Source organism: Aegilops tauschii, chromosome 1, assembly GCF_002575655.3.
Source record: "Aegilops tauschii subsp. strangulata cultivar AL8/78 chromosome 1, Aet v6.0, whole genome shotgun sequence".
Lineage (NCBI taxonomy): Eukaryota > Viridiplantae > Streptophyta > Magnoliopsida > Poales > Poaceae > Aegilops > Aegilops tauschii.
Window position 1 is genome coordinate 485,997,590 of NC_053035.3, and position 11,470 is coordinate 486,009,059.

At 43.8% G+C, this 11,470-nt stretch overlaps 1 protein-coding gene and 1 long non-coding RNA gene across 2 annotated transcripts; both read right to left on the reverse strand.

Annotated features, from left to right (window-relative positions):
* Window positions 1–6,487: 6,487 nt before the first annotated feature.
* LOC109761983 (uncharacterized) lies at window positions 6,488–7,377 on the reverse strand. Its single transcript, XM_020320794.4, has 2 exons — window positions 7,083–7,377; window positions 6,488–6,957 (listed from the first exon to the last, which is right to left on the reverse strand). The coding sequence occupies exons 1-2, from the start codon at window positions 7,134–7,136 to the stop codon at window positions 6,715–6,717; spliced, it is 297 nt and encodes a 98-aa protein (XP_020176383.1). The 5' UTR covers window positions 7,137–7,377; the 3' UTR covers window positions 6,488–6,714.
* Window positions 7,378–8,267: 890 nt separating this feature from the next.
* LOC141021870 (uncharacterized) lies at window positions 8,268–11,167 on the reverse strand. Its single transcript, XR_012182931.1, has 3 exons — window positions 10,845–11,167; window positions 10,075–10,682; window positions 8,268–8,710 (listed from the first exon to the last, which is right to left on the reverse strand). It is a non-coding gene; the product is annotated as an uncharacterized lncRNA (long non-coding RNA).
* Between the last annotated feature and the right edge of the window lie 303 nt (window positions 11,168–11,470).

Consider the following 11,470-nt stretch of genomic DNA (forward strand, 5'->3'; position numbering starts at 1 on the left):
AGTCGTTGCAAAAAGCACTGATCGGGTGATTTAGCCCGTTTGATCGCTTTCTGACAAGTGGGGCCTGGCTGTCAAGAGCTGACTTGGCAAAACATTGACAAACACACCCCCTAGATCTTTTAAAAAGTGCAATCAGCCCCCTCGGTGTGGACGACCTCAGCGCACTGGCCCTGCTGTCCGGTAGGCACGGCGGCGCCCTCGTCGGCGTCGGAAAAAGCAATCAGGCCCTTGGCCGCCTCACCCCACGCGCAGCAGGCCATCCCTGAGCTCGGGCTCGAGGTTGTCGCCCGGCGTCCAGGCCGTCGCCTTGCCCATCTCCGGCACCGGGAGCCGCCGTCGGGAGGCTAGCTACGATGCACTCCGGCAAGGACCTGCTGCTGAGCGGAGTTGGAGAAGGAGACGGGGCGACGGGGCGAGGTGCTGGCGGCGGCCCGCGGCGGCTGGTGGTCTTGGCCGGCGGAGGCCCACGGCAGCTGGTGGTCTTGGCCGGTGGAGGCCCTGGTGGTCTTGACTGACAGAGGCCCCCGACGGCAAGAACGCGAGCTGCTGCATGCGCTGCTCAGGGGCCCCGCCGCCGGCAACCACTGGTCCCGCCACCGGCAGACCTGCTCAGGACGCCGCCCGTCCTTTCCTCCCGAGACCTTCTCTCTCTCACTTCTACAGGTCGTGCCGCCGGAGCACGCTGCACAATCCGCCCCCAAATCCTCACTGCATCGCCGCTCTTCAGCTGTCCGCCGCCGGATCGAGCTCCGCCGCCGCAGAAAACCGTCAGATCTGGCGGGCGTCATCGACCTCGGGCCGGCCCTGCATCCGCCTCGTCCGCCTGAGGGGCGCCTCGCAACCCACCCGCGCCAACCAGCCTCCGGCGGCGACGGGAGCCAGTGGGGGCGGCGCGGCGACGGGAGCTGGTGGCGGCGCCGGAGCCGGTGGGAGCAGATGGAGCAACGCACGGGGATTGGGAGGAGGGGTTTGATTGCTTTTCATTTTTAGATACAGGGGTGTGTATGATATTTGGTTGCAAGTCAGCACCTTACAACTCGGTCCTATCTGTCAGAAAGCGATCAAACGGGCTAAATCACCCGATCAGTGCTTTTTGCAACGACTTAAGTGATTTTGCGGTGTTTTTTGCAACGGATTAACGAGTTGGTGGTTTTCTGCAAACCTAGCCACAAATGTGGTGGTTTCTTGCAATTGACTCAGTAGATACAAACACAATGAGCACACACTCGACCTCTGCATAGATAAGGTGCACACAACCAACATCAACGCGCGCGCGCACAGACACACATACTGTCGTGGGAACAGATCTGACCGTAGAGATAGGGGGTGCGTAGGAGAGGGCAGAGTCCTAGCTACGGTGAAGTTGTACACTCGGTTTTACGAGTTCAGGCCCTCTCGGAGGAGGTAACAGCCCTACGTCTCGGTGCCGCGGAGGCTCTGTTAATTGGAGTGTTGTGTTACAGGGGATGCGAACCCTTGTGCAAGAGGGGAGGGGTGGCTTATATAGAGTACGCCAACCCCTCGCAGCCCTCAGTTACGCCAGGGCTCAATGAGAGAGTAAAGCCAGGCACGTTACTGGTAACGCCCGTATTAAATGATTAAGAGGTTGTTTGGATAAGTGGAATATATAGAATCCATTCTCTATAAACCTGGAAAACAGTCTATAACCGAATAAAATCCCGTTTGGCTACTTCAACTAATCCCTGGATATAGGAAACTTGGTTTTCTAAAACCTGGAATTCTGCGTTTATAGAAAAACGACTATGAGTCGTTTTTCTAAAAACTCGATTTGCTTATACCCAGTCTCGTCGCCTCCTACTCCACGCCGTATGTCCGCGCGGCAGTCGTGCCTCCGCCTCCTCGGTGTCGTCTGTGGTGGTCACGACGCCTTCTCCTCCATGCCGCCCGCCATGGTCCCGCCTCCTCCTCCTCCATCCCGTCCGTCATGGTTGCACTGTCGACCATGGTCGCCCATCGTCTCTTCCTCCACACCGTCCATCTTTGCAGGGTTGTCGGTCGTGGTCCTGCGGTGATCACGTTGTTCGCCATGGTCGAGTCTCCACCGAGGCCAGCTCCTCGACAGTCTATTTGCAGCATGGACGTACATCCACTCTGTTTGCAGCCTGGACGACCGGCGTCGAGGGGCGGCGGGTGTACGTCCGATAGCAGCTTCCTATTGCTGGTCACTGCCCTGAACTTGCGCTCTCTGGACGTGTACGTGATGGCCACGAACATCATGCTCGCTGATGCACTGCGTACCGGTGTGGACAAAGCAGCCTGCTTACTTACCGTCGAGGCGCTCGTGGAGGCAGAGCGGCACGGTGGAGTAGAAGAAGGCATGCATCTGTGGGGCCTTGCCGCTGTACGCAAAGAGAAGTCGAAGAGGAAGCGGCGTCCAGGGACGCTCGAGATGGCATCAGGAAGTGTCAAATATCAGGAACTGCAGAGAAACTCCGTCGGTGCTCAATCTGGGTAAAAGTTCATGGTTGTAGTTCACAAGAGAATAAGGCTGAATCGTTGTACAAGCAGGAAACAAGACGTGCTAGTTTCATCGTTTTCTAACCCAAACAAGATTTTTTATAAACTGATTTTTCACAAAACAGTTGGTAAAACGGGTTTTGCTAAAAACCTGTTTTATATAAATCCATCGCTAATATTCCTTATCCAAACAACCCCTAAAGGAGACGGAGTGAATGCCTGGTTGTTGCCATCTAGAGCTGACTCTAAGTCTTCTGTCCTCCGAGTGGATTCTTGTCTCCCGAGTGAATATCGACGGTCGAGTGGAGTTGGGATATCCGAGTGGATCTTCTGTCGAGTGGATCATACTCCATGAGGATTCCAGTCGGTATCTTTTGTTTAACTTTGTAGGCCTTGGCCTCCTACGCAGTGTCCTTGGGTAGGGCATACAGGTCAGGCCTAAGACCCTACCCTAGGTACATGTCATCGTCACATACAAAAACACGATGGCAAAGAGCAAAATCATATAGGACCAAAGCTATGCCTAAACAAGGAAAAAGAAAACACCCCAAAGGGATCAAATCCTCGACCGACAAACAACAGCTATGATCGTATCCACACCAAACATCTTATGACACCGCAAGGATGATGAGCTTCTTCAACAGCAACGCTTCTAGGAACGAAGTGGCGCTCAAGCACCATCGTCACCGGACCCAACACCGAAGGCAAATTCTAGGTTTTCACCCTATAGAACCATCTGAGCATACTCGAGTAATGCCTTCAGTAAGGTAACGATGCAAACATCACCATTGCCAGGTATACCCACTTTGGGCAGACCTAAGTTTTCACCCTAGAGCTTGTAGAAGTCAATCATGTGTTGTCACGCCACTTTTTCTTTTTCTTTTTTCAAGTTAATTTTAAAATATTCCATAAAGTGTTCATGTTTTTCGAAAAAATTCATACATTTCGAAAAATATTTGTGTTTTTCATTATTTCTTAAGACACGGAAAAAAAGTTGTTTGTTTTCAAATTTTGTTGCCGAACTCAAAAAATGTTCGCTTTTTCAAAAAATGTCCGGAATTTTAGAAAATGTCTGTTCTTTCCCAAAGTAGTTCAGAAGTTCAAAAATGTTCCCGTTGTTATTTTTTATTCCTAAAATCAAAAAATGTTTATCTATTTCTAATTTTGTTCATAGTTTCAAAAGGTGTTCAGAAGTTTAAAATATGTTCCTGCTTCCAAATTTGTTCATAAATTAAAAAATGTTCATGAATTTGAAAAAAATTGTCATTTCCAAATTTTCTTCAGAGTTTCAAAAAAAATTCACAGAAACAAATATGTACATTTTCCAAAAAATAAAAAGTTCCATTTTAAAAAATTAATTAAAGAAAATGTTCCCATTTTTTAATTTGTACATAAAATAAAAAATTGATCACATTTTTTCCAAGCTTGTTTCTGTTTGCCAAAAAATATTCAGGATTTAGAAACTGATCCCATTTTCATTATTTTCCAAAATTCGTAAATGCTTCTTGTTTTTATTAAAAATTCATAAATTGGTCACAATTTTTTGAAAGTTGTTTGTGTTTTAAAAAATTGTTTGGTAGTTTAGAATATTATTCAGAATTTTCAGAAAATGATTGAAAAAGCAGAAAAACATTCGGATCTGCCAATATAGTTAGTTCTAAAGTATTCACGCTGCTTATTCGTCACCAGCTCTAGTGGCTAGGTACTTGTATCTACTAGAGGGGAGTCTCTAGTTCTAACCGTGGCCAACGCACCACATTTTGGTGGTGGTTTTATACCGTCAGCTGCTCATACGTGGGTTGGCCCAGGCGGAGGACTGCCTTGTGCCATGAAAATGATTCTAACAACGGGCCAACACCACCACACCTCTTCCTATTAGTATTTAAGGCAAGGCCTGACTAAAAGCTTTAAGTTCTAGGGTCCCTATTACCCCCTAACGCTCTTAATTCTGGACTTGGGGAGCAATATTCAATCACTTCGGCCTCGCGAGCGGATCATCTTTGTTTCCATTGGTGGCCCGAACTTTTCTAGGAAGATACGTGAACCTTTCTAAACATGAATTTAACTTTTTCAATATCGGAACACTTTTTAAAAAATTATGAATTTTATCCTATTTTATACATTATACCTTTCATATAAAAAATTTAGAGTTATTCTGACAATATTTCCTCCATACGTATTAAACATTTTTCAAATAAAAATAAACAAATAAACCTGTAGTTAATGGTTCGTGCTGTGTTCGGCCATATTAGGACCTGTGTAATCCTGATCCGACCCGTCCCCTAGGCATCAAAGCCAAATTTTAGGAATAGAAACAACTCAAAAAACTGCGCTCGTGGCTACAATCCCTACTCGACGCTTATTACGACAAGTTGTCACCATTTCGCACATCCCATTTAACGCTTCTGAGATGGGACTATGGTTCCGGTATTAAGAATGTTCTAGGAGGTTCCAGCCTGGGTTTTAACGGTTATAAGACCCTTTGTTCTTGAGCATGTTTTTTCTCTTCTGTTTTTTTCCTTTACAGGTTTTCCAGTTTTGTTCCCATTTTTTCATGTATTCTTTTTCTTTTTTGATTTCCTTTTCTTTTAGAAAATTCATAAAATTTAAATATCTATAAAAAATTGTTTGATTTTTGAAAAAATTAAGGTTTTTCAAGAACTGTCCAAAAATCAAAATTTTGCTCGAATTTTCAAAGATTGGATACTAAAATATGGTTCACAATCTTAAAAAATATTCAAAAAGTTCCCAACATATTGAAATTCTTGAAAAAAAAATCTTTGAATTGAGAAAACCATAATTTCAAAAAAAAACTCAGAACTTTTTTTAAATGAAAAATTTCAATAAATGTTCATAATTTCAAATTTTGTTCTTGGGGAGCAATATTCAATCACTTTATCCTCGGGAGCGGATGATCATTGCTAATGTTGGTGGCCTGAAATTTCTAAGATATGTGAACCTTTCTAAAGTTGAATTTAACTTTTTGAATGTAGAAACAAGTTAAACGAGTTGTTGCCATTTCGCATAGGAGGAACTTGCTTGCTATTGCTTTGGGCCAGCTCATTTAACGCTTCTGAGATGGGACGCTGGTTCCGGTATTAATAATGTTCTCGAAGGTTCCAGCCTGGGTTTTTACGGTTTTAGGAACCTTGGTTCTTGAACATGTTTACTTCACTGATTGTTCAGTTTTCTTCCCAGTTTTCCATTTTATTTTATTTTTTGTGTTTCCTTTTATTTTAAAAAAATCATAAAATTGAAAAAAATTGTCTTTTAATTTTTTTTTGATTTTTGCAAAAAAATCACTTTTTTCAAAGAACTGTCCAGAGTTCAAAATTTTGCTCGAATTTTCAAAGATTGTCCGTGTTTCTTAAAAAGATCAGATATTAAATAATTGTTCGCAATGTTGAAAAATTGTTCAAAAAGTTTAAAATTTGATCCACTTTAAAAAGTGTTCAGAATTTTTAGAAAATTGTTCATAATTTCAAAATTTGTTCTTTTTTTGAAAATCTTTGAAATTTCAAAAGTTGCTCACAGTTTCAAAAAAATCAAAACTCCTCACATTTTTTAACGTCTGTGATGGTGCCGGCTCACTATAGTACTAGTTTGCTACAATACTCGCCCAGTGCTACAACCCTAGTCCTCCCGGTCGCTGCGTAAATGCGCTTCAACAGACATATCGATGGGAATTCAGAGATTTTTCAGGCTCGAAAGTCCATGTTGACTGCACATCATAGCTACTAGAGAACAATATTTTTTCTAGAAACCTTGTCTGAATAACCAGCGTGTTGCGCACTACTTTGACACCTTCCAAGAAAGGAGGCCGGTGCCCAATGCCTTGTCGAGTTCTGTGTTGACCAAACATGCGAGGAAAGAGCCTGCATGCCGGCTTGGCTAGTTTCTACGGAGAAGACGAGCACAAACTAAAATGGTGCCAACAATCAGACTGAACAATCCGTCGACGGCCATGACAAATTGCGAATGTGATGATAGAGAAAGGCACACGCACGCATAGTTCCTCAAGACATATAGGGATTATTCAGGCCGAGTTTTGTGTGTATGATCACAACAATCAATGGTGTACAGCCAGACAATTAGTCATGGCGAATAATATACTTGAATTCGAGGAAAAACAACAACAGTATTCCTGTATTCCTTCAGAAGGGAAAAAAATCTCGCGGAGGAATTCCTTCCTTCCTCTTGGCTTGGACAAGAGGTCTCCGGCGACGGCGACCAGGTCTAGTTCTTTGGTGGGTCGGTGAAGAAGCTGTTGATGCCGGGCATGATCTCGGCGGACTTGCCGTCGATGAACCTCCTGAAGGGGTGGCGCGCGTAGCGGCGGCCCTCGTCGTGGTTGTCCAGCACCCCGGCCGCCCGGTTCTCCTTGGTCACCCGGACCTCGGGGTTGGTGGTGATGTTGCGCACCAGCTGCATGACGCAGATCCCCACGGCCACGCCCGTCGCCGCGAAGATCGGGTACGCCTGCCAAGACCATACATGCTACCGTCGTGAGACCATGGCCACCACAAACCAGGCGAGCTAGATCGCTAAACTAAGCTAGCTATATCAGATGAAATGAAGGGACATGGGATGGGGGCGGTGCGTACCTCGGGGCGGAGCCACCTCGCCTTCCACGCGCTGGAGGAAGCAGCGGCCGCCATTGGTGGGTTAGGTGGATCTCCCTTGCTCGCTAGCTCCTACCGGTGGATCTGGTGCGATGCTTGCGAGGACGAAGGAGAGAGCTAGCCTGGCTGCCAACTAGCAGAGGGGTGCTCTTTATATGTAGCGTGGGATCTTGGAGTAGGAAGCAAGGCGCGTTTGGCGTCGTTGACGGCGGCGGGCGGCGGTGGGTGGCGTTGGAAAGCAGGGAGGGGATTTTCTAATCGGGTGGGAACGTGGGGGCTGGTTGGCACCCACGACCTTTCACGTGCTCTACAGCTAAAGCGCCGCCCGTTCAACCCGAGGAACCGGCCGAAAGCGACGGTGACCAAGGGAAGGGAAGCAACGGTCGGAGGTAGCCGAGAGGCGTGGGCGGCGCGAGGGAGAGGAGGAAAGAAGGCTTTTCGCCTTCCGTCCAGTGGGAGAAGTGAATCGGAACATGCTGGACGAGAGGACAGGAGGGTTCTGGTGGAGGCGTCGGTGGTGGGGTGGGCGAAGGAGACATGGGCGGACGCTACGGAGCACGGAACATTTATCTTTGAAAACACTAGTAAATATGCACGTGCAACGCACGTCTATAATATAGACAATAAGTAGTAAAGTTCATCTATTACGAGCCTGTTCGGTAATCCATTGGCTCCAGGAAATCCTACGCGCCGGTTCCTCCAAGCGAGCTCTAGCTCAAGATGTGGTAGGACAGAAAAGGCACGAGACATAACGTGAACGAATGGGTACGCCACTTATCGATGGCAGTGTGCTGTAAATTTGACGAACTCCTTCGTTTCCAGGATCTACGGAGCAGCTCATTCCCAGCTCTGCGATTTCCATCTACAGATCGCTCTGCTCTGCTCTGTCGACTCCAGGGAGTTGCAGCGTTGTGGAGTGGAGTGGATCCGAACAGGACCTAAGCTGGCATTTGTCTGTTTGTGACAGGTCACCACTGATGGTATTAGGAGTTCGTGTTACAAGATGTGTTTGGTCTTGTGACCTCTTCTAGGACGGCTGTCCAAAATCACACGATATAAGTGTTCACTGTTGTGCTCATCACTTTCATATTTCTACTTCTCACCATATCATCATTCAATTCTGAGTCCACTAAAATGGTAAATAATTTTGTACTGAAGTGTGTCATATATTACTGCCAAATAGGTAGTACTCCAAATTACCGAAAATATAGTAATCAGAATTAATTATAAAATAATAGTCTAATATGCTTTTGCCAAGTATTAATCAGAATTGGTCCACAAAGAACAATGGTGGCAATTTTGAGTGAAATATACATACTCAAAATAGTCAAATGAAATATTCCTATCCATAAACCCCAATATAATCCACCTATGTGATTACAAAACTTTGATTAGACATTTTAATTTGATCAGATGAAAGATAAATAAACATGAATAATTAAATAGCTTTATGGTGTTTCAGCTGAAACACCAAACATGGTGGGCAGCCTGACCGAAACTGACACTATACCAATGCCCAATTCCATTCACGTTCCCTTCCTTCTCTGTGCAGTGCTCTCCATCCCTAGCGAGCTTGCTGCCACAGTCATCGCTCTCCTGCGAGCAAATTACTGAAGATATGGAGATTTCATGAAAATTTAGTTATTTCTCACTGAATGATAAAAGTATTATTTCCACTGCTTCTATAGATCAGAACAAACGCAGATGTCAAATACTCATGCATCTAGACATTCTATTGACAATCAATTGGCAATAACTACTCTTTAGAAGGCAAAATATATATGGAGAAATAAAGTTTTGGGGTTTTCAGCTAGGTCCATCGATATTCTCACGGGCCACCACAACTTTCTCTTGCTAGCAGGATATGTATTCCTTCTTTAGGTATTCTGCTTTCTTCTTATCAGATGGTCATGGCATATCAGTATATCATCCTTGACTACTCTGTAACTTCAGGTAAGATTGCGTTTATGTGAACTGATGGTTAGTAATTGCTCCGTTTGTGGCTCCATATTTTAGCCTAACAATGCAGGCAATGAAGTTAGTTATGAGTATTAGATGGTTGGGACAAATAGCAGCACTACAAGGTTAGACCCTGCAAATTGACTGACCTTCTACCCTGTGTTTATACATTTACATATCCTAGCTCTGGATAATACTAAAGAACTTGGGTTACTTTTATACTACCAAAATTACATAAACCCTTTCTAGAAACTTTTAGCACCAGGACATGTGTGCGGTCCCCTTTCCAGAAATTAATGTAAATCAATTTATTAACCAGCAATGCTCATGTTTGAAAAAAATATAGAACATATAGAATTTTATTGCATTTTCAAATTGATTTTGATTAACACTACACGGGAAGTTGAAGTGCGAATAATAAGTTCTGTATTACGATGGATAGTGTAAAACCAAAAAATCACAAACCACTTTATTGTATAATTTATCCAGTAAATTAAGATCAGTGCGAAAGACACGATTCAACCAAAAATTAATTTAACTACAACCATAGTAAATTAGAGCAGAAGTTCCTACCCAACCTATCTATCACCCTATACATACCATAAACTTCGTTCAAAATACACACTCCCGAATGAGCGTTGATATACAGACGACACCCTCGGGACGATTTCAAGACGACACAGCATATCCCACCGTCCACTGGAAAGGCAAAACTGCACAGCACTGTTGGATAAGCCATCGTCCTAGAATCGTGAGAGCAATTGTCGTGTGTGAAGTATTTTCGCTCCCGAATCACAACCATCCAATACTCCTAGTCTTATACATGCTGCATATATTATCACTTGATTTTGTGAGGGATAACTAACCAGATAACGATGAGAAAATCAAGTAATCTCCAATTATACATATAACTTACTAAAAGGGTCCACTCCCTAGCCCATTGAGCATTTTTCAATAGAAAGTAATGGATGCACTAACAAAAAAGTAAGATTGTGATCAGAAGACTCTATCTTACCAAGATTAATCTTTTTTCCTGCCTATAGTGGGGTCCTGAACTTCTAATCGTCACGGCTGCAGTACAAACAACAGAGAAGCTTACACTTAATTATATTTAGAAATTAGAACTGATTGCCATTAGCCCCCTGCGTTGTAGGTACCATGTTACCTTGAAGGTAATATGAACAAAATAAATGTCTTACTCTAAAGTCTCGATGAACATAATAAAGATATATGTAGGGAATATAGAGTAACCAAACAAGGAGAAGTGATCCAATTGAAAGGGGTCATGTGAGGAAAGAAATAACTCCATTAACACATCAGACCAAGATGAACCAATCTAACAACAGTCAAATAAATAGAGGAGAGGGTATACCTGAATTCCATTGCAGAAACAACACGTGATTAGTTTTCATTCTTATTCCCCAATAGTTATTTTTATCAGATGGATCAAATGAACTCCGTTTTATTAATCATTGCTCACTACTGGGCAGTTTAGTTGTGTTTCAGGCCAAAAGATGAGCTCGAAAGAGTTTATTAAATCTGTCTAGCACTCTAGCTAGCATGGGATTACACCACCCATCATTCTTCACATGGTTTGTGGAACAGGATGGCGCTGTCGCACTCCTGCAATTGACGTGTGGTTAAAGCATGACCGGCAGCTACATTCACCTCAAAAGACAAACAATAATTGGCAGAGACCTAGAGGAAATGGGGTGAGACATAGCTCAGATTAAGCATCCGTATTTGGTTTTCCAATAATAATAACATGGTTAGAACATAAATTACCTAAGACTCTGTTGTACGGAATTGTTCTAACTCCATCGACGAATTGGATCTGGGGCAAGTGTCTCCTAATGTAGGAAGTCTGCCACAAGATTGAGCATCAATTTTATGCCAACAATGTATGAATAAAGTAATCCTTACTGAATACAATTAAGAAAAAAAAAGTAGTACATCAATTTTGTGTTTAAATATGGATAAATCTACACCCATGAGGGCACCTCGTGTGCCAGACTTACTTAGAAAACGCAAACAGTTTCAAGAATCGAGTGAAGGATAGACCAAGGTTGCAGCATCTGAAATAAAATGTGGGAAAAAAATTCGTTAGATGGCATAAGAACTGCAAAAACACGACACCATCATGTTTCTAATAGAATTTCAGATTCAAACAAAGGAGGTGCATGACAGCTGCATTTGATATTGATCCAATTATCAAATTCAGTTGTACTTTCTACAATACTAATAGGTGGCATGTAATGACTTGCAGAAGTGTGAGCTGTTGAGGCAACAGACAAATTATATTGCTAGGGGCAGGACTGATAACGTACAAGCAGACTTTGCACAACTGGAATCAGACATGTCATGTCTCACGTGTTCACCAGCTCGTCACAGATGAGACTAATGGTAGTAGC